The sequence below is a fragment of the Quercus robur genome, chromosome 4 (genome assembly GCF_932294415.1).
Source record: "Quercus robur chromosome 4, dhQueRobu3.1, whole genome shotgun sequence".
Lineage (NCBI taxonomy): Eukaryota > Viridiplantae > Streptophyta > Magnoliopsida > Fagales > Fagaceae > Quercus > Quercus robur.
The window spans coordinates 26915362-26939007 of record NC_065537.1 but is presented as its reverse complement, the minus strand read 5'-3'; the positions used below and the strand labels follow the sequence as shown (position 1 = coordinate 26939007).

The 23646-nt window shown below is 33.9% G+C and overlaps 1 protein-coding gene across 2 annotated transcripts in view; it reads left to right on the top strand.

The window, feature by feature from the left end:
* Positions 1–3133: 3133 nt before the first annotated feature.
* LOC126721040 (wall-associated receptor kinase-like 10) overlaps positions 3134–23646 on the top strand; it is a 43772-nt gene continuing 23259 nt past the window's right edge. Inside the window, exons 1-3 of one of the 2 annotated variants that reach the window (XM_050424000.1) lie at positions 4703–4798; positions 4897–5462; positions 18014–18130. In XM_050424000.1, coding sequence (XP_050279957.1) covers positions 5054–5462; positions 18014–18130 — 526 coding nt within the window. In that variant the 5' untranslated portion in view covers positions 4703–4798; positions 4897–5053. Of the gene's footprint in view, positions 5463–18013; positions 18131–23646 lie in introns of both variants that reach the window. The other variant, XM_050423999.1, reaches the window with a different exon arrangement.

The following is a 23646-nucleotide window of genomic DNA, read 5'->3' as shown; positions in this document are numbered from 1 at the left end:
CAGACTTTGAATGGAGAACTCATCCATGACAAGGTTGTCCGTCCATAAAAATGTTTGGACAACCTTTATATGTCCCAACTCTACACAAGTTTTAGACGACCTCCACATTCTTATTTTGGAGCACAAGTAAAAATTGAGGTTCACTACTACGAACCGCTACCAATGACTATTATAGAAAATAAGATCAAACAATGTAACTTCTGAGGCAGTTATGGAAGTTAATTCCGAATCTCCCGACCTCCTCAATGATAGGGGAAGTTATCAGACAAGTAACCACCCTGTGTACTATATAAACACTCCTCTACGTAAAAATAAAGTAAGTTTTTTTCCTGTTACACAATTCCCAAAAATTTGGAGTTTGAAGAGAGAAACTAACTTCATCATCGGAGGGTTTGTGGCCAATCAATCCTGGTCTCCCTTGATTCTTTGTTTTTCTTTTTCAGGCCCATCAAATCATTCAAGCCCGAAGCATCTAGCCTTCTGATTTTCAGAGCATTATCAAATTCCATGCTAAATTTGATTGTAATTTCTTCAATCATTTTCCCTGTATGTATATGGGTTTATTTGTAAGGGATGAGTGTGAGAGATCGGTGAAGAATCAAGCTTCAAAAGTTGAATAAGTGGATTTCACGAGTAGCTTGCGAGAAGCAACCTGCGAAAAGGCCACATGTAGAGCACATGACTGGAAGATGAAGAGTCATTCTGTCAATTTCGCGACTATCTCGCGAGAAGGGCTAACCCATGAAGGACCTGCGAATGTTTCTATTTGGCAAAAAGTTGTGTTGTGCTTTACCAAGTCTTTACCCACACTATGTATACTCTCATTACCCACAAAGTATATGGAGTGCTTTTTAGAGAGAAAACCTTAGAAAATGCACTTAAGAGTTAGAGATTGTTATACACACAATCATTTACACATTTCCTTGTGGTTTTCTTGAAACTCCTACCTCTCCATCTCTAGATCTTTGAGAGGTTGTCAGCCCAAACACTTACCACACCATTCTGAGTGTAAAGTGAGATTTTGGTACTGCTGGGAAGCATTGGAAGAAGCCATTCATTGGCTAATGCAATCAGGTTGAATTGCGAAATCCGAAAAGCTAAAGAAGACAAGACTTCGAGAAGTCCATTGGTAGCAAGAGCTTGGAGGGCTCAAGTACATGGGATAGACTAGGCTTGAAGGGTCTTTTGTTATTCGTGTACTCCAACTTTATTCTCTAGTGGATCAATTTTAACTTGGAGGGTTGCAAAGAGGTTTTTTACCGAGTTCTTCGGTTTCCTCTTCGATACCACGTCTCAGTGTTATCTTGTGTTTGCATCTCTCTTCCCTACTCTTTAAGCTTTCATTTTATTGTTGATGAGGATGAATATGACTTAGGGTAGAGTTATCGGTTCATTGCGCTTATTTACTCTTATTTTCCACTTAGTCTAAGTTAGAGTAAAAGCAATTTAGCTGTAATTTTTATTTGGGAGTCTGAACAAGCTCTTGTGTTTTAGCACAAATCCGAGCTTTCAGGTTTTGTGCACAATCGAAAAACATATAAGATTAATTTGATTGTCTTTGATTTAGTAATTAATAGTTTAAATTACATTAATTAAAAGGAAAGACCTTAGTACTGCTCCTTAAATGGTGTATTTTTGGTTTTCCTATTAAAATTACCTATATAATGAAAAAATTAGGAGAGTACATTATAGTCATCTACTATTCTCCTAATCTCCCTCCATCCGCACATTGGTCCAATATCCCTCCATTATTTTAGTCAAATTGAAATCCGTATGAGTTGAATGAAATAAGTAGTGGGGTTGTACGTACTAATTTTAATGGAAAGGGCGTGCGAGTGAGGTGGGTGGATTGGGACCCAATTTTGTTTCATGCTTTGGCATTGCATGGAGGAGGAGTTGAGAAAAGAGAATCTATTCTTTCATAGTTTCGTCACTATGAAAAGGATTAGCATTATTACCATTGGTGGCAATATTATTTTCATATATACCATCATTTATTCAACGGTTATCTCTGCTTTGATTTAAAAAGAGAGTGATTTAGTGGGGTGAATTTCGTGGTATTTTTGGTGCACACAAAACAATCGGACCACGATCTACTATTCCGAGACGTGGGGTAAATTTCCCAAAATTTGCTCCACTATCCCTACTAAGCTGACACATCTCTTATGATATTAGTGGCACTTAATAAGTAGACACACTCCAAGCTCTCTATAAAAGAAACCAAGCCTCATTAAATTATGGTATGTTATACTAATCATCTACTCACCATACTTAAATTCTAGAGAGAAAACGGACTTTACCGTCGGAGGGTCATTAATTGATTCACTTCGATCACATTTGATAGTCTTTTTTTTTTGTTTTTTTTTTTCCTTTTCTTTTTAGATCATCCAACCACCGTTGAAGTTCGGAGCATTCAACCTACTAATTTTGATCATCAGCAAACATCATTTATGCTGGGCACTAAATTGAAGTTTGAAGTGGTAAAATAGTTAAAAAGCTATTTTACCACCACCAATGGTGATTATCTTAGCCATTGAACACTTTGAGACCTATTATGTGCCAGCCAATCATTTTTTTTTTTGAGAATGATGTGCCAGCCAATCATAACCAAGCATATAACCTTATTATCTCTAATTATTTAATTAATAATGTATAATATTGTACGTGCCGTTGAACACATCTTAGCCATTGAACACATTGAGACCTATTATGTGCCAGCCAATCATAACCAAGCATATAACCTTATTATCTCTAATTATTTAATTAAAAATGTATAATATTGTACGTGCCGTTGAACACATTGAGGCCTATTTGGCGCACAATCCAACATAAAAATCATCAACAGTCAATAAATAATACTCCCTCCGTCCCACTTTATTTGTCCTGTTTGAAAAGTCAAATTTTTTAAGGGAACATCATTTATTGTCTTGTCTAATTTTAAAATATGTATAAGTTTTTAAAACTACCCTTAAATAAATTTATTAAAAAAATTGAATTATTAATAAAATAGGGGTATAATAGGAACATTAATAAATTAATAACTTTTATTTTTAGAAACAGGACAATATTTTGGGACATCTCAAAATGGAATAGAGGATAAACAAAGTGGGACGGAGGGAGTAAGTGTTAGTAAAATAATATTAATATAAAATAAAACAACAAATTAAGTATTGTCCTCGATCCCCCAAAAGATTTTTGTCAAGCCAGAGAGAAATGGCTTTTCTCTCTCAACATGGCATTGATCTTGAAGGAAATCTGGAGTGATAGGAACTTGGCCCTTCACAACAGTAGCCCTATCACCTGCCATCTTCCATCGATGCCATTCACAGAAGGTTCAATGAGCTCTCCCTGGCTCTTGTTTGTTCACCTCCTGCATATACCAGTGCTGACCAACCTTCTTGGATTCCTCCTCCCCTGTTTGGGTCAAAATCAACGTAGACGCAGCGATATCCACCTCTCATGCTTGCCTTGCCGCTGTTGCAAGGGATCACCATGGTGTCCCCATCAAAATCTTGGCTAGAATCACGAAGGTGGCCTCTCCTCTTTTGGCTGAATCCGAGGCTTTACTCTGGGCTGTGCAGCTTGCTATTAGAGAAGGATGGAACCATGTGATCTTTGAAGGCGATGCAAAATCCTGCTTCGATGCTGTGAACTCCCCTGATCTCCCTTCTCCTTGGATCATCCGAACCTCTACTGAGAAAATCCTAGCTCTTCATTTTAGTTTTGTGTTTTGCTCTTTTTGTTGCGTTAGACGTGCTTGCAACAGTGCTGCCCATAACGTTGCTAAATTTGCTCTAAATTCCTTCGCTTCTTTTTCCTTCAATAAGGGTCTCTCCCCGCCCCCCCCCCCCCTCCGGCGGGGGCGCGTGCACGGCGGCAGGCGCCTTGTCAATTCTTTGTAAGGAAGATTATCGAGTCTAAATCTTCTATTCCACTATTTCTTTTTCATTATATACTCTACAAATAAAAACATATTACATGTTCATTTATTTTATTAAATGTTAAATGTATTATTATTTTAATTACTTAAATATGATGGGTTATTTTATTTTATTTTTTTAGGAAATTAAAATAATAGAATGCATTAATTTAGTATTTAATAAAAAGATGGATATGTAACATGTTTTTATTTGTGGAGTATATAGTAGAACAATAAGCATGAGATAGTAGATTTGGACTCAAAATTATCCCTGCTGTTCCTCTTTCTTTTCTTAATAAATTGCAGTTTATTAAAAAAATATTTATTTATTTATTTTTGTAGGGAAGGTAATTTGGTTAAAACTTTAAACAACTCAACATAACTTTGAGAGGCTGGATTTTTTTTTTTTTTCTTTTTAATTAAAGGAATTCTTGTGGAGGAGAAGAGGAGATCAAAATTTTTTTTTGTGTTAGACAGTACGATAACATTGATAAAGACACAACAACAAAAGTAGATGCCAATCTTTACCGAGGGGTCGGGGTGGCCCCGTTTCCTATATCATTGGGAGTGGTGTATGTAACAGATGCGAGAAGGTTATGAGTGACAGAGTTCTATTAAAGTCCGCTTGTTGTGAGTGACACCCGCAAAGAAATGGCTGTGCAGTTGGTTATGCAAGCTTTCATGCTTCTGCTTACATACGAATTAGCAGAAGCAGCACCTCCTATAGCAAAACCCAATTGTAAAAGTAGGTGTGGAAACCTTCAAATTCCATACCCATTTGGAATTGGACCCGATTGTTACTTGGACAAGTGGTTCGAAATTGTTTGCAATGGAACTGGTGGCTCTGCTCAAGCCTTCTTAACAAGTATTGATAAGGAGGTGCGGCAATTCAATATTATTAGCAATTCAAGTACCAACAAATTTATTGTGCCGACAGTTCAGGTCCAAGTGCCAACAATTTATTCCAAGTATTGTAGGTACGCGGGAAATCACAGCATCATCAACATCACAGGAAGTCCTTTTCACTTCTCCCATTATCATAATACATTCGTTTCTGTCGGCTGCGACAACAGTGCAATTATAGCAAATATTTTTCCTAAGGTTTTCGGATGCGAGTCGGATTGCAAGAAAGACATGAAGGTAGAAAAAGAAGTTAAATGCTCGGGTTTGAACTGCTGCAAGTCGACGAATATCCCTTCAAACCTTCAAACATTTGATGTTATTTTCAGAAGTAGAAACAAATCAAATGACAAAGACGAAGGGATAAAGCATTGCAAATATGCCTTCCTAGCAGACAAAGAGTGGTTGGAGAAAAGCAAACGAGATCCCTCTTCTGTGCAATATTGGGAATACGTTCCTGTGGTGCTGGAGTGGGCCATACTTCTCCGTAACAACAATTCACATAAGTTGTATCACTTCCTCGAAGGTAGGCGCAAAGTCAGTTGTTCTATCTCTGACGAGAACAAAGACTACTTCTACAGCTTTTTTTGTCACTGTGCTCCCGGATACAAAGGAAATCCTTATGTTGATGGTGGATGTGAAGGTAAACTTCAAAAACACACCGTTCTACTTCTAGTTTTGCATGAGTGCTCCATTTTAATAGCATTCGTTTTAGATGATACTGAACGCATATTTTATTCCACCTCGTACTAAAGAAAATATTAGAAAGTAAAAATAATAATATTTAAATAGAATGGTAAGAGAACGGAGAATAAGATACAGCGTAATAGTAATCATTTCGGATAAGCAAGATTAAAATATAATATTAAAAAAGTAATCTAAAAATTACTAATCCATACTAATAAATAAATAAATAATTGCAAACAATTGAAAGTGTCATACAAAATCTAATACAAAAGGAAACTATAATTAATCATCTAATTTGATTCTTAAAAATAATTGAGAAAATAAATCAATCTAAAAGTATTAAGAGTATAGTCATATACCTGTAATTGTGTAACTTCCTTGACTACTTTTAAAAAATAGGTCAATATTTCTTTATTTATTCTTCATAGCAAAAACCCATAATTTGAATCTAGAAAATCAAGAGATGGAGAATAAAAAAAAAATGGTGGAGACTTTAAGGTTTTAGCAACGTACAAGGACAGAAGGTATTGAAAAAAAAAATATTTTGTAAAATATAGGAACATCAATTGACATTTTGTGAAAGAAAAAAGGTTAAAATTATCTCTAATATAGGGAATATTGTTAAAATGGTTATGTAAAATATATAAAGTGACTTTTTGGTTAGCTAAAATGCATTATTTTTGCATATTCGGATGTGAATGCACCGGAACATCATTCACTTTAGTTCAAGTCCATTTTATTTAATTTTCAAAAAAATAAAGTTCATTTCATTTTATATGTTTCATCATTAACATTTTATTTTCTCTATTTAATAGTGTAGAGCTTGTCACATTATTAAATTTTAAATGATTTTTCTATATAGATAGATAGATAGATAGATAGATAGAGTTGTAAAGTTTAATTTGAATAGATTCATTTCATATAGGGAAGATCCTATAGGCCTAATTTTAACTCATGAACCATAACAAATTAGCTATTTCATGATACATATCATTCCTGCATATATTTTTTTCTCTACTTGAAATCATTCTACAGATATCAAATTATTTTTTGGGGAGCTTAGGAGATCAAGATGTATGTGTTTTAGACTGAAGTACACTTTTGGCCTTTAAGATTTGAAATTATTATCATTTTAGCATTTTACATTTCAAAATTTTCATTGAGACCCTACATTTTTTACACTTTTCATTTTGGTCTTGCCATCCATTTCTATTAATAATTTGATCATTATGTGCCTTTCACATGGTTTTAAAATTTTGATCAGACAACCCGATCAAACTAAGTTAATTAGAAACCAGTTAATAATTCGGTCTTTAAAGCCTAAAAAACCGAGAAACTTGAATTTCGGTAGAAACCACTCGAATAGTGATTAAACCACCTAGTTTGCTAAATCGAGCACTGGTTTGTGGGTAAAACATAGGTTTTGAAAAGTTGTTGTCCTCATTCGTCCTTAAGAAGCCAAGTTAATTAGCTCTATCACTAAATTTGCTTGTCTGGGAAAAAGAAAAGGGGGTGAGAGAAAGAGAAGGACAATGAGTGAGTGAGAGAAATTCAAAGACAATGAGGGAAAGTTGTTCTGAATTTTCTAAAAGAACTGCCTAATCTTTGAATAAAATGTGAAGAATGATCTTATATATATTTCAACCTCTTTAAATACGGTTTTAGTTAAAATGCTAAAATTTTGCACATATATTTTATTTATTTTATTTTTATTAATTCTTAAAATAATTATTACTTCATCATGATTCAATCTTCAGTTGAACCTCTAACAAACCTTAAAACTTTGAATATTTTTTCACGATCTTTAATGTTTAACTATTTCATGAAATACTATTACTACCTCTATTGTAATGTTGTAGAATGTAAAATTTTAATTTCATTGTAGTAAAAAAAAAATATTATAGACATTTATATTACTTAAAAAAAATTAAAAAAAAAAAAGATTTCAAGACCAATATTAAAATGAAATCAAATATGAAGGAACAAAATAAAATTTTTGAAATGTTCTATATAAAAAATTGAAATGTATATAGTCAAAATAAAAACACTTACAAACTTTAAGAAGCAAAAGTGTAATTTAGTTTATGTTTTATATACAAGTTGCTCTTAACATGCTGTACGTGTAGGCTAGAACATATTAATAATGCAGGAGATCATAAAACTTTCTCGATTTACTAACATGGTAAATCAAAATTTAAGTTTTTAACAGCCTAACTTCTAATTATAATTTATTATATCACTGTTTTTACGAACATATAATGCAGGAGATCATAAAACTTTCTCGATTTATTAAATCAAAATTCATGTTTTTAACAACCTAACTTCTAATTATAATTTATTACAGCATTTTTTCAAGAACATATCATTTTAATTTTAAGTACTGTTATTATATTTTTCACCAGTATAATAACAATATCTAATTTTTCGATGTATCACTGTTAGCTATATAAAACTTTAAAATACGTAAGAATAATAAAAATATGTTACCCTAGGTCCAAGGATACTTGGGTGATGAACTTATTGTCTAGTGCATGATGTAAATATCGAAGTTCTAGATTTAATTCACCACATTATTGATTCATAGAGTTTCTGAAGGTTCCCATAGGTAGGGAGTGGATCAGTCTAACAAAAGGCCAAGTCATCACTTCCCTGTGTCAAATATATATATAAGAAATTTTATACCACCCTAAATATACATGTCAAACTTCAAGCCAATTATAAATTATATTTACCTTTAATATCTAAACTCATCTTTTACACATAATTGTAAACAATAAAAAAAATGAAATTTAAGCATTTGCAAGTATAAAGAATATTAGAAGAAAATGTACTTTAATGGTGAATTTGTTAAAATTCACATCCAATGAAAAAATAAAAAAATTGAGTGGTATAACTATAAGTATAATATTGCTTAATGTAGTGTAACTTGAACCTAACCCGCCATATATGTGTGTGTGTCTATATATATATATATATATATATACTCACAAAAATTCTTCAATTTAATAATATTTTGCTACTAAATTGAATACAATAAAATTTGGTGCCAAGCTGCCATTTGGCACTCCCACTAATGCAATACATTTTTTTTTTAGTAAATTATAATAACCTTCCTTGAAGTTTGGGAGAATACATATTTTTTAAATTATCGTATAGAATAACCTCAAAATAATGCTTACTAACAAAATTAGTTATATGATTAGAAATTATTTAAAAATTAAAAAAAAATAGTTGGTAATTATCATTTTAAAATAGAAGGAATAGTATAAGTAAAAGTAATTGTGCTTGATTTAGGTTTAGTGTCACTTGACACTAGACTCAAGCCTGACCCAAAGTGAACTTGGTTTAGTTAACCACCCCCCCCCCCCCCCCCTTTCTTTATAGCATGATAGAATTTGAACATAATTAGTAACTTTTTTTCCTTTCATTTTCCATCAAGTGACATTTGCTTTTTGTCAGACAGCATCAAATCTAAAGCAACTTTTTTTGGGAGGAAAAGTTGAAAAACTAAAGTGACTTTGAAATAATTATTGTAATGCTGGACCCTTTCATAGATACTCACAAAATTCTTCAATTTAATAATATTTTGCTACTATGGGTGTGTTTAGATAGAACTTATTTTGCTGAAACTGAAAACTGAAAACTGAAAACATTGTAGCAAAATAATTTTTAAATGTGTGAATAGTACTGTGGGACCCATTTTTAATGAAAAAATTGATAAAAAATGAAATTTGTGGGTCCATAAACAGTACACGAGCCCACTGATTGACAGAAATGTAAAAAAAAAAGGCCAAACAGTACTGAACAGTACTCCTGTCCCCTGAAACGTGTGTGAAAAAAAAAAAAAACAAACAAAAAAAAAACAAAACGCAAAACGCAAAAGCAAAACTCAGGAACCAAACACACACTATATTGAATACAACAAAAGTTGGTGTCAGACTACATCAAAGCTAAAGCAACTTTCTTTTGGAGGAAAAGTTGAAAAAACTAAAGTGGCTTTGAAATAATTATTGTAATGCTGGACTCTTTCATAGACTTGATCAAGTTTGAATTTAAATAGATAGATTCTATTTATATATGTGTGTGTATATATATATATATATATATACTCACAAAAATTCTTCAATTTAATAATATTTTGCTACTAAATTGAATACAATAAAATTTAGTGCCAAGCTGCCATTTGGCAATCTCACTACTACAGCACAAATTTTTTTTTTTTTAGTAAATTATAATAACCTCCCTTGAAGTTTGGGAAAATACATATTTTTTTAATAACTTTAAAATAATGCTTACTAACCAAATTAATTATATGATTATAACTTATTTATAAATTAAAAAATATTAATTACAATTGGTAATTATCATTTTAAAATAGAAGGAATAATATAAGTAAAAGTAATTGTACTTAGTTTAGGTTTAGTGTCACTTGACACTAGACCCAAGCCTGACCCAAAGTGAACTCGATTTAGGTAACCAGCCCCCTCCCCCTTCCTTTCTTTATTGCATGATAGAATTTGAACATTTTTAGTAATTTTTTCTCCTTTTCATTTTTTCATCAAGTGACATTTGCTTTTTGTTGGACAGTGTCAAAGCTAAAGAGACTTTTTTTTTTTGGAGGAAAAGTTGAAAAACCAAAGTGACTTTGAAGTAATTATTGTAATGCTGGACCCTTTCATAGACTTAATCAAGTTTGAATTTAAATAGATAGATTCTATATATATATATATATATATATATATACATACATATATACATATACATATATATATAGTCACAAAAAATTTTCAATTTAATAATATTTTGCAACTAAATTGAATACAATAAAATTTGGTGCCAAGCTGTCGTTTGGCACTCCCATTACTGCAACACAAAATTTCTTTTTTTAATAAATTATAATAACCTCCCTTGAAGTTTGGGAAAATACATATTTTTTAAAATTAAATTATCATAAAAAAATAACCTCAAAATAATGTTTACTATCCAAATTACTTATATGATTAGAATTTCTTTAAATATTAATTACAGTTGGTAATTATCATTTTAAAATAGAAGGAATAGTATAAGTAAAAGTAATTGGACTTGGTTTAGGTAACACCACCCCCCCGCCCTCGTGGCGGGGTAAGGGCGGGTGCTTTCTTTATAGCACGATAGAATTTGAACATTATTAGTAAATTTTTCATTTCATTTTTTCATCAAGTGACATTTGCATTTTGTAGGACAGGGTCAAAGCTAAAGCGACTTTTATTTTTTAGGGAAAAAGTTGAAAAACTAAAAGTGACTTTGAAATTATTATTGTTATGCTAGACCCCTTCTTATGCTTGATTAGTTTGAATTTATATTCATATATATAAATATATATATATATATATATATATATATATATATATATATATATATATATATATGTGTGTGTGTGTGTATTTACTCCCAAAATTCTTCAATTTAATAATATTTTACTACTAAATTGAATACAATAAAATTTGGTGCCAAGCTGCCATTTAGCACTCCCATTACTGCAAGAAAACTCTTTTTTTTTTTTTTTTTATAATAAATTATAAAAACCTCCCTTGAGGTTTGGAAAATACATATTTATTAAAATTAAATTATCATATAGAATAATCTCAAAATAATGCTTACTAACCAAATTAGTTATATGATTATAATTTATTTAAAAATAAAAAATATTAATTATAGTTGATAATTATCATTTTAAAATATAAGGAATAGTATAAGTAAAAGTAATTGGACTTAGTTTAGGTCCAGTGCATTCAGTGCACTAGACTTGGTCAAATGGTGACATGTGTCCAAAAGTGGACATGTGTCACCATCTCAACAGATCTAGTGCCACTGAACACTAGACCCAAGCCTAACCCAAAGTGGACTTGGTTTTGGTAACAATCCCCCACCCTTTCTTTATAGCACGATAGAATTTGAACATTATTAGTAAATTTTTCATTTCATTTTTTCATCAAGTGACATTTGCATTTTGTAGGACAGGGTCAAAGCTAAAGCGACTTTTATTTTTTAGGGAAAAAGTTGAAAAACTAAAAGTGACTTTGAAATTATTATTGTAATGCTAGACCCCTTCTTATGCTTGATTAGTTTGAATTTATATTCATATATATATATATATATATGTGTGTGTGTGTGTGTGTGTATTTACTTCCAAAATTCTTCAATTTAATAATATTTTACTACTAAATTGAATACAATAAAATTTGGTGCCAGGCTGCCATTTGGCACTCCCATTACTGCAAGAAAACTCTTTTTTTTTTTTTTATAATAAATTATAAAAACCTCCCTTGAGGTTTGGAAAATACATATTTATTAAAATTAAATTATCATATAGAATAATCTCAAAATAATGCTTACTAACCAAATTAGTTATATGATTATAATTTATTTAAAAATAAAAAAATATTAATTATAGTTGATAATTATTATTTTAAAATAAAAGGAATAGTATAAGTAAAAGTAATTGGACTTAGTTTAGGTCCAGTGCATTCAGTGCACTAGACTTGGTCAAATGGTGACATGTGTCCAAAAGTGGACATGTGTCACCATCTCAACAGATCTAGTGCCACTGAACACTAGACCCAAGTCTAACCCAAAGTGGACTTGGTTTTGGTAACAATCCCCCACCCTTTCTTTATAGCACGATAGAATTGGAACATTATTAGTAACTTTTTTCCTTTCTTTTTTTCATCAAGTGAAATTTGCTTTTTGCCGAACAGCATCAAACTACGGTGGCTTTTTTTATTTTGGGAGAAAATTTTGAAAAATTAAAGTGATTTTGAAATAATTATTGTAATGCTAGACCCCTTCATAGGCTTGATAGAGTTTGAATTTGAATAGATAGATTCAGTTGTGGATAGCTCTGCTTCAAAGTGTATCCTATGTTAGAAATATCAACTCAAAAATATCAAGCAGCATACATATAATATTATCAATTATTTTTCTCATTGAAAGTTGTCAAACAATAATATAACACAGTTGAAATGGGCACGCACTATTTGTTAATTAAACATATTTGGTCGAAAACATCTTCGACTAGGGACTTAATTTTGGACCATATCGACTAGTACAATCAGCATTTATTTTACCAGTATCTAAGTTAGCAGGGTCATCCCTACCACTGGGCCAATTAGGTTATCACCTAAGACCCCAAATTTTAACCAATATAAAATTTATATGCCTATAAGAATATTAATTAGGCCCTATAGAATGAAACGTGCCACTTGAAATATTTGGGTGCACTGGGTTGTTTCACCCATACTAGGATGTATTCAGAATTTTGGTCAGTAAAAATGTATATCATGCCGAAATTAAACCAACACTTTTCTCTCCTGCATTTCTTCTTCATTTTCTTCAGTCTCCTGTCTTCATTTTTCTCCATCTATTGCTATTTGTCTCTTTAATTTAAATTTCTTATTTGTGTGCTCACGTGACCTTTAACTAGGTGACTAAAGAATAAAGACTAGTGAGTTTAGTCAATTCACCAATCAATATTTCAATTCCAACCCACCCAAACCATGGCCAATATAATCTTCAAAGTTTCAATTTTTTAAAAGGATTTGATTTTTTTTTTTTTTTGTTAAGAATATAAAGTGAGAGAGAGAGAGAGAGAAATTGAATAATCTGTATATTGATGTATATTCTATGTAAATAACACTGTACAATAGAGAGTCTTATATGGGCTAAGTATGAAGTACAAGTAATATGAGTATACTACAAGTACAGTATACGGGGCTAAGCCCGATGGGCTAGGCTAGGCTAACCTATATATTAACATCCCCCCTCAAACTCGAGGTGGCAAAGAGGAAGCCAACTGGAGTTTGGATATAAGATCTTGAAGACGACCAAGCGGGTGAGTTTTGGTGAAGGTATCAGCAAGTTGGTTAGCAAAGGAGATGGAGAACAACTGGAGATTGCCTTTCTTGAGATGCTGACGAGTGATGTGGCAGTCGATCTCAATGAGCTTGATATGTTCATAGAATAAATCGTTATAAGTAATGTAGATAGCACTATGATTATCACTATAAAGAGGAGTGGCAGTGGGTTGTGGAGCATCCATGTCAGCCAAGAGCCATCAAAGCCAGACAAGCTCACAGGTTGTGTCAGCAAGAGCACGATACTCAGTCTCGGTACTAGAACGGGAAACCACGACCTACTTCTTGCTGCGCCATGAGACAAGAGAATTACCCAACAGGAAACAAAAACCTATGATGGAGCATCGATTAGTTGAATCATCTGCCCAATCCGTATCTGAATAAGCATGGAGCTTAAGAGAAGATTGAGAGGAGTAATGAAGACCATGATAAAGTGTGCCCTTGACATATCGAAGAATCTGAAGAACAGCAGCATAGTGGATAGAACAAGGGGCGTTCATGAACTTACTAACCATATTCACGGCATGTGAAATATCCTAGCGAGTGACAATGAGATAGATCAAACTACCAACCAACTAACAATAACGAGTAGCATCTGATATAGGTTCACCATCCAAGGGTGTGAGCTTGGCATTATATTCCAAGGGAGTGGAAACATTTTTGTTGTCTGTGATACTGGCTTTAGAGAGAAGATCAAAAGCATATTTAGCTTAGGAAAGATAGTATCCATCATAGAATGATGTAACCTCAAGCCCAAAAAAATAGCTAAGAGTGCCCAAATCTTTTATCTCAAAATACTGACTAGGAAGTGCTGAAGAAAGTAGATACCTGTAGAATCATCTCTAGTAATAATCATGTCATTAACATAAAGAAGAATAAGAGTGATACCAACAGAGGATCTTCGAATAAAAAGAGTAGTGTCATAAGAACTCGAAGTGAAACCCTGTTGAGCAACAACTTAGCTAAACTTTTCAAACCAAGCTCGAGGAGCCTACTTGAGGCCATAAAGAGCACGACAAAGGAGACAAACTTAATGGCTTAAGTGAGTCTAGCCAGGGGGTGGTTGCATGTACACTTCTTCTTGGAGTTCTCCATTGAAGACAGCATTCTTCACATCCATCTAATAAAGAGTCCAATGGCAAACGACAACCACAGTAATAAGAAATTTGACAGATATAAGGTGAGCAACAGGAGCAAATGTTTCCTCATAATCAATGCCATATTCTTGAGTAAAACCCTTGGCAACTAGGCGAGCCTTGTATCGTTCAACAGATCCATCAGCCTTGGTCTTGATCTTGTAAACCCAGTTATAACCTACTACAGACTAACTAGGAGGCAAATCAACCATATCCCAAGTTTGATTATTGTGAAGGCATCTAGTTCTTCGAACATAACTTGCTACCAAAGAGGGTCAATATGGGCCTCACGATAGGTGTGAGGCTTATAGAGGGCGGAAAAAGCAAAAGAGTAGTGATAATCAGTGAGATAAGGAGGAGGAACGCTTACCTGAGTAGAGGGATGAAGGTAAGGACCAACAGGAGGCTCAGAAGATGGTGGTGCCACAAGATCCAAGACAGGCAGGTTATGTGCTAGGGACAAAACCAAAGATGAGTCATCTGAAGAGGCAACCAATGTTGAAGAATCCTCCATGAGTTCAAGATAGAAAGAAAGGAAAATATTAGTAAAAATGGGAGACTCTGAGGAAAAGAATATAGCAAAACTACTGAAGACTCATGAAAGGATGATATTCCCAAAACTCAACATGACAAGCGACATGAAGGCGATGAGTGATGGATCATAGCAGGGAAATCCCTTTCGGGATACACTATAGCCAAGGAAGCAAAAAAGACAAGCACGAGGCTATAGCTTTGTCCGTTCACAAGGAAGAAAAGAGACAAAAACAAGCACAACCAAAAACCCGAAGAGATAAGCAGTTAGGGGTTTGACCATAGAGAAGCTCGAAGGGTGATTTTTTTTGTGTGTGGTCAGTGAAGGAATACGATTAATGATGTAAATAGCAGTGAGTACTACCTCACCCCAAAAGCACTCAAGAATCGAGGCAGAAATGTGAAGGGTGTGGACAACATCAAGAATGTGACGATGTTTTTGTTCTGCACGACCATTTTTTTTAAAGGTGTAAGGAAAAGACCAGTGAGGGAGGGTACCATTGCTATCTGAAAAGGATAAGAAAGATTTATCATTAATATTCTTGAGCATCATCTAACCAAAAGATCTTAATGATGCGATTGAACTATGTTTCAATCATTTTATGAAATGTTTGGTAAATGAACACAAGTTTAGACCTATGGTGAAGTAGATAAATCAAGGTATATCAAGAAAAATTATCCACAAATATGAAAAAATATTGAGATCACCTCTCAATAGGAATCGATGCCCCTAAATATCAGAATGTATAAGATTAAAAGGTGCAGAAGAAAAAGAGTTACTATTATTAAAGAGCAATTTTTTCTGTTTGCCAAAATGACAGGAAGTACAATCAAAATTTGGAAACTGAATTGAACCTAAATGATCTTGAGAAGATAACAACTAAAGATGAGATAATGATGTATAACCAAGACGAGCATGCCATAAATCAAGTGAAAGGGTGATAGTAGTAGTAGCAACAGAAACAACTTGTGAAGGAATCTTCAAGTCATGAATCTCAAACATACATCTAACCTTACGGCCTATCCCAAGCACTTGTCCCATTCAAGGATCCCGCACATCCATACCATGATTAGTAAATAGAATATCTACTCATAATTCACAAAGTTGACAAACAAAAAGCAAATTGAAGGACAACTTTGGAATATGAAAAATGTCATTAAGGGATAAACTAGGAGAAGAGATTGTTCCTTTATGACTAAAAGGCATAAGAGTTCCATTAGTAGTGTAAATAGAGATTGGGTGTGCTAAGAGGAATGGGAGAGTTATGGCTTGGAGATATCAACATCAGTTGTGGCTTTGGACTTAGGTATTGGTATTGGCTTGGGAATCAAACTAGTTACATACCGCCATAGTTTGCAACCCTTGAGAAAGACAATCATATTTTAAGACCATGCATGATAGCTAGTAGGGCCATCCAAGATAACGATGATAGGAAATATAATGTCTCGTTCGTTTTGTTGAGCCATAATAAAGAAAATAACCAAAAAGAAGGATTTAGAGACCTCAAACAAAGAAACGAAACCCAAAATCAAAATCTACATGAAAAATTGAGCAAGATAGGACTTCTTGAAAAATTTTGACCGCAACTAACCGCGGCAACGGTGGTCAAAGTCAATGGTTGTGGTCAAAGTCAACGGAACGATCAGAGTCAAGGGTCAACAGATGCCGACATCACTATGTTGCTATCATTAGGGCTGATGCCACATTGATGACGTGTGCTAACATCACTAGGCTAACATGGCAGCACATAAGTGAATGGCACGTGTGGCGCATGATACACGTGGGGAAAGTGACGACGTGTTTGGCGCATGAAAATGTGTGAAAAAGGGTGGTGGCATGTGACAGTGCATGGGCACATGTTTTTGTGAGACCGAAACTTCAAGTGGTGAGTGGAAGCGTGTGGGAAGCTAGATATAATCGATTCTGGTTGGGTATGGTTGGGTTTTACTCGGGATTTTCCGATCTATCAATCTATGCCTTTGAGTTGGCAGTTTGATGAACAGAAGAATTGGCTCTAAGAGTTGTAGAGACTATGGGTTTGACAGTGGTAACTTGCTTCTAACAGTGGGTACTGGATGAAGGCGAGGGCAACGAAAAGACTTCGGAGAAGACCATAAGTGCCAGAAAGTCAGAGCATTGGCTCTAATACCATGTTAAGAAGAGAGAGAGAGAGAGAGAGTAGTCTGTATATTGATGTCTATTTTGTGTAAATAACACTGTACAGTAAAGAGTCTTATATAGGCTAAGTATGTGAAGTACAAATAATATGAGTATACTACAAATATAATATACTGGGCTAAACCCGATGGGTTAGACTAAACTAAGCTATATATTAACATTTTTAAACGGTAGGTCGATTATTAATATATTGAGTTAAGGATTAACATAATTCAAATTATTACTCTTAACAAAAGAACAAGACATGTAGTGATAATCCCAAAATGATACATAGTTATTAATCAGTATAATAATATTTCATTTCCTTGACCAAACCGTGACAACTTTCTATAGATATTGATTACTTTAATCTCTGGACCAAGCATGTTTACAATAAACTTATAATTTCACTTCGAATTATATTAGGAATATTACAAATTTTACTACATGTAACTTATAAACTGATGTATCAACTTTTTAAATAATATTTCAAATATATAAATAATAAATTTATTTATAATGTTGTTAATTTGATATTTATCACATTCAGTACAATGTCAGTTTGTAATTATAAATCTTTTAAAGTAAAATGTAGAGTGTTAACTGTATTAATATATATTAACATGTTCCTTCCCATTTTTGTAATCTCTTGTCGGTCTATGTATAGGTTGAGCTCTAAATTGGAGAAAATTTTAATTTGTTTGTCATCCTGTCACATTTATAAATGAAGATTATACTAATGGTGAGAGCTCCAAAATTAATTTGTTAAATTTTTTTGTTATCCTATCAGATATTAATGAATGTGAAGAACATCTCAATAATTGCAAAAGCAAGTTGGATTGTGAGAACACAGAAGGTGGTTATAATTGTGAGAAACGAAAATCTAAATTGAAGATCGTCATTGTAGGTATGTCTCTATACTTATTAAATTATCAAAATAAATATAAAACCAAATACACACCTACTCATATTGGCTATTGCTACAGTTCTCCTAGTACAATAGAACATGCTCTGTTATTATTATTATTTTATAGGAATTCTTTGTTATTATTATTATTTTTATAGGAATATATAAACTTCATTGAACTTGAGAAATAGAAAATACATTATAGATAACAGCTTGCTCGATAAAACAAAGATTTTCTTTGATCCATACAAAAAAAATCATCAATGCCTAAAGCATGTTTTTCTAATAGATGAGCAGGAATATTATCATATTTAAAAACATGGGAAACTCAAAACATTGAACCTCAAAAGAAGTTATGCCATATATGATAGGACTTAGGAGTCACAAAGATAGATGCAAGACTTTGCTCAGCCAAAGCATTAGAGATAGTCAAAAAATTGCCCTCCATAATAAACTCTTGTATACCCATTTCTTTGGCAAATTGCGTGCCAGCCTCAAAAACCTTCACTTCAATCTCAAAAGCCCCAATAGAGCCTTTATTTTCTTACTTAGAGCCGCAATCAATAAGCCTTGAGCATCCCAAATGAAGACCCCAAAATCGGCCTCTTTCTGAACAGCAAAGACTGCACCATCCACATTCACTTTAAACGCAGGTTAGGGGCTGGTTTCCAACAGCCGTCCATCATCTCTAATTGAACTGTGCTAAATATTTTAGCAGCTCTATACTCCTCTTTTTGGTCCCCCTAGAAAAATTTCTAACTCCCCCACTAAGTTTACTTACAAGACTTGGGGTTTTTCAAGGTCTGGATCGAGTTATGAGGGAGTTGGGCAGAATACTCTTTCTACGCTAGAAAGTTGGGATATGGATCACTATGGGGAGAATTCAGAACTAGTGCAATGCCTAGCTACCAAATTCACAACAGATTAATAGAGAGTGGAAGTTATTTTCTTGCCCTACTATTGGTTCAGCCCATTCTCCTTGGAGAATGAGATATCTTGAATTTTTATTGTCTCTTGTAGCTTCTTTCATTCTTTTGGTAAATAGGTTTGTGAAAGTATTCCTAGCCCTACCTAGAAATATAAGATCCCTTCCTTAAACTGGCTGAATAACATGGTGGGATTTTGTGAATGTGATCCTTACTACAAAACCATGGGGATGATGCCTGTAAGGGCCTTGCTTAGGTAAAATCTGAGTCTTACTGTCCGTTTCTTACTCGAATAGGATACATACCTTTTTGGGCGAACACGCCTACTAAGGTCTCCAGTGTAAAGGCAGAACGTGCAAAGCAGAAGGAAGAGCAACATAAACAGTAGAAACGGTATGTAGTTTATTATAAGTTATGTAAAACTACCTATAGCTTAGTGTATATCATTAGTGGCTGAGTTAGTTATGATTAGTGGCCATGTGTACAGCTGTGACTGGTTCATTAGAAGGTTAGTTTGTCTTTGCTTAAATCTCGCTGGTTAGTTAGAGGAGGTTAGCTATAATAGTGTATAAATATCTAAATCATAATCTACTGTTAGTGTGTGATAATACAAGTTTTTTATTTCTTGGATTCTCTCAATTCTCTCTCTAGAATCTATTTCTCTTTCACGGTATCAGAGCCATCAATGGTGTCCTTTGCAAATTCAACTTCCTCTGCTACAAGCTCAAGCACAAGTACACACACTACAATTTCTACTCATGGAGTTAATCCTTCAATGCTACTTCTGTCTAACATGGCGAGCATGATGACAGTAAAGCTTGATTACAACAACTATTTGGTTTGGAGACACCAAATTGAGGTGATTTTGGATGCTTACTCAATGATCAACTTCATTGAAGATAATCTTGAAGCTCCAAATCCTCTTCTTAAGGACAGCTCAGGGAATATACCACTAAAACTAATCCTGAATATATCCAACGTAGGAATTATGAACAAGCACTATTCACTTTCATCAATTCTACTCTCTTCCATCAATTTTGGCTCTCACAGTAGGTCAGAAATCTGGTAGAGGAGTCTAGAAGATCCTAGAGAAACGTTTTGCTTCAGTTTCTCAATCTCACATTCTCAGCTTAAGGAATGAATTGATGAGTCTCAAGAAAGGTTCAGATAGCATGAACACATGCTTTCAACGGATCAAAGAAATTCGTGATAAGCTTGGTGTGTGTGACAGTTTGTGTTGATGAGGAAGAACTTATTCACCTAGCTCTCGAAGTTTTGCCACCAAAATATGATGCATTTTGTTCAGCCATACAAACAAAAAATGATGTAGTTACTCTTGAAGAGTTGAGTACTCTGCTCAATGCTAATTAAAGATCAATGAAGAAAAGGTCTAATCTTCGAGATTCTTCTTTATTTGCTATGGTAGTTAATTAGTTCAATCAATATTTCAATAGAGGAAGAGGAAGGAATGGCAATAGTCATGGTCATGGTAATGGAAGAGGTAACAGCAATGGTCAATTCTCTATGGTCAATCTACTCAATTTTCCACTGGTCAATCTTAGTTCTTTGTCCAATCCTACAATGGTCAAGGTCAGTTTTCCCCTTCACAACCTTAATCCAAGTCTAATTTTCAACAAGGTCAAGGCCAGTTTGCCAGATCTATGGTAAGAATGGTCATACTGCTCTGGACTATTACCATAAAATGAATTTTCCTTATCAAGGGAGACATCCTCCAACTAAGCTTGCTTCGATGGCTACAAGTTCAATGGCTGCAAACACAGGTTCTCCTTTGAACTAGAATTGGCTCACTTACATTGGTGCTTCTGATCACATTACACCAGACTTGGCTCAGCTCTTTCTTCATCAAAAACCTACAGCTGGTGAGACTGTTACAGTGGGCAATGGGAAAGAATTACTAGTTACTCATATTGGTAATGGCAAGCTTCTCACTCCTTTCCACAATTTCAATCTTAATAACATACTTAGAGTACTACAGATTGCTTCAAACTTACTTCCAATGCATAAGTTTTGTTTGCAAAATAATGTCTTTTGTTATTTTGATGCTCATCAGTTCTCAATTCAAGATTTACCTATGAGGAAGGTCCTATAAAGAGGGTTGAGTAAAGATGGGGTCTATCCTATTCAACCCATTGCTTCTTTTCCATCTTCACCTACATCCTCTATCAATTCAAGTTGTTTTGTTGCTATTTTTGCTTAGGCTTTGCTTTGGTATCAAAGACTTGGGCACCCTTGTTCCAAGATTTTGCATTCTGCCTTATCTGATGTACACACTGTTAACATTTCTCCTTCTAGTGATATTTTTTTCAGTGTGTTTCTTGTATAAGTGCTAAAATGCACAAATCTTCTTTTCCAAAACATGTATCCAGTACTATTTTTCCTTTGGAATTGGTTCATTCTGATGTTTGGGGCCCTACTCCTATTGTTTCTGTACTTGAACATAGGTTTTATCTGATATTTGCTGATGATTTTACTCATTTTGCATGGCTATTCTTGCTTAAACAGAAATCTAATGTCTTTAGTGTGTTTGTTCATTTTAAATCTCTTGTTGAGAATCAGTTCAATACCAAAATCAAAACTTTAAGGTCTGATGGTGGTGCTGAATTTCTTAATCACAAATTTAAGGCCTTTTGTCTAGATAATGGTATATCTCATCAACTTTCTTGTCCTTACACCCCTCAACAGAATGGGGTGGCTAAAAGAAAGCATAGATATATTGTTGAGACTGGTTAAGCTATGCTTCATAAGACTAATCTTCCTTTGTCTTATTGGTCTTATGCTTTTAGTACTAATGTCTATCTTCTTAATAGGATTCCATCTTCTGTTTTTAATTTTGTGTTTCCTTGGCAGAAGCTTTACCTTAGAAAGCTTTTTTATCATGCTTTAGAGGTGTTTGGTTGTGCTTGTTTTCCATTTTTTAAGCTTTACTCTTCTCATAAATTTGATCCAAAGTCCAGGATGTGTATTTTTTTGGGCTATCCTCCTCTTACCAAAGGCTATATCTATTTGAAAGTTTCTACTAGGAAAGTGTATATTTCCCCTCATTGTATCTGTCATGAATCTATGTTTCCATCCTTGTCAAGTATGGATTATGTGCCTTCTCCTTCTTCTCTTCCTATTTTTGATCCTTGGTTTGCTACTTTGCTTCCTTTCTTTGTTCCATCAACTTTTGATTCTTCTATTCCTATCTTTTGTTCCCTACCTTCTGTTGCCATTGTTTCTAGTTCTTCTATTGACACTGCTTCCTTACCTAATCCTAACTCTACTCTTGTTATTTTTCCCAATATGTCTACACCTCTGTCTATCCTTAATGTTCCTACCAATACTCATCCTATACTTACCAATTCTAAGAATGGTATTTTTAAGCCCAAAGCCTATGTTGCTCAAGCTAACTCTTGTTACTAAACCTCCCTCTTATGTTGTGGCTTCCAAGTTCTCTCATTGGATTGCAGCAATGGACTCGGAATTTGCTAGCCTTCAACAACAACATAGCTGGTCTCTTGTTCCTATACCATATGGTAAGAATGTGGTTGGCTGTAAATGGGCTTTTAAAATTACAGCTCCAAACCTGATCATGTGTGTCTCTTACATATGGTAATCAATGACCTTAAGCAAGCTCCTAGGACCTGGTTTGATAGTTTAACCATTCAGTTGTTTCATCTTGGATTTCATGCCTCTTGTGTTGATATTAACCTCTTCATTCTCATTCATTCTTCTCATGTTGTGTATCTGCAGCTTTATGTTGATGATGTCATCATCACTAGCAATAATTCTTCCTTTGTTATTGAGATTGTGAGTCAGCGTGGTTCCTCTTTTGTTCTTAAGGATCTTGGTTGCTTGAATTACTTTCTTGGGCTTCAGATTGAATACGCAAATTTTGGTCTTTTTGTTCACCAGTCTAAGTATGCTCAAGATTTTCTTACTAAGTTTAATATGCTTGACTGTAAGCCTTGCTCTAATCCTTGTGCCTCGAATCATTATTTTGTTCTAGCTCATAGTCCTCTCCTCACTAATCCTATTGCCTATATAGAAGTTTGGTTAGGGCATGTCAGTATATAACTTTTACTAGACCAGATTTGTCCTATGCTATGCAACAAGCTTGCTAATTTATGAGCAAGCCTACTCAGCATAATCTTGTAGTAGCTAAGAGGATTCTCAGATATTTGAAAGGGTCTTTGCATATGGGGATTCATTTTCAAGCAGGTCCTTTGTCTCTTTCTACCTTTTGTGATGCAAATTGGGTAGGTGATCCTATAGATAGGAGGTCAATCACTGTTCTAGTTGTATTTTTGAGTGGCTTCCGTATCACATGGTCTACTAAGAAGCAGCCTACAGTTTCAAGGTCATCTATAGAGGCTGAATACAGATTTTTAGCTATAACCACTACTGAGCTTTATTGGTTGAGGATGTTGCTTAAAGATCTTGGTGTTTACTTATATCATCCTCCAATCTTGTGGTGTGATAATGTTTTTGCTTTTGCCTTTGCTTCTAATCCTATTTTTCATGCTTATTCTAAGCATATAGAAGTTGATTATCATTTTGCGAGGAAAAAGCTTTTAAACAAGGATCTTA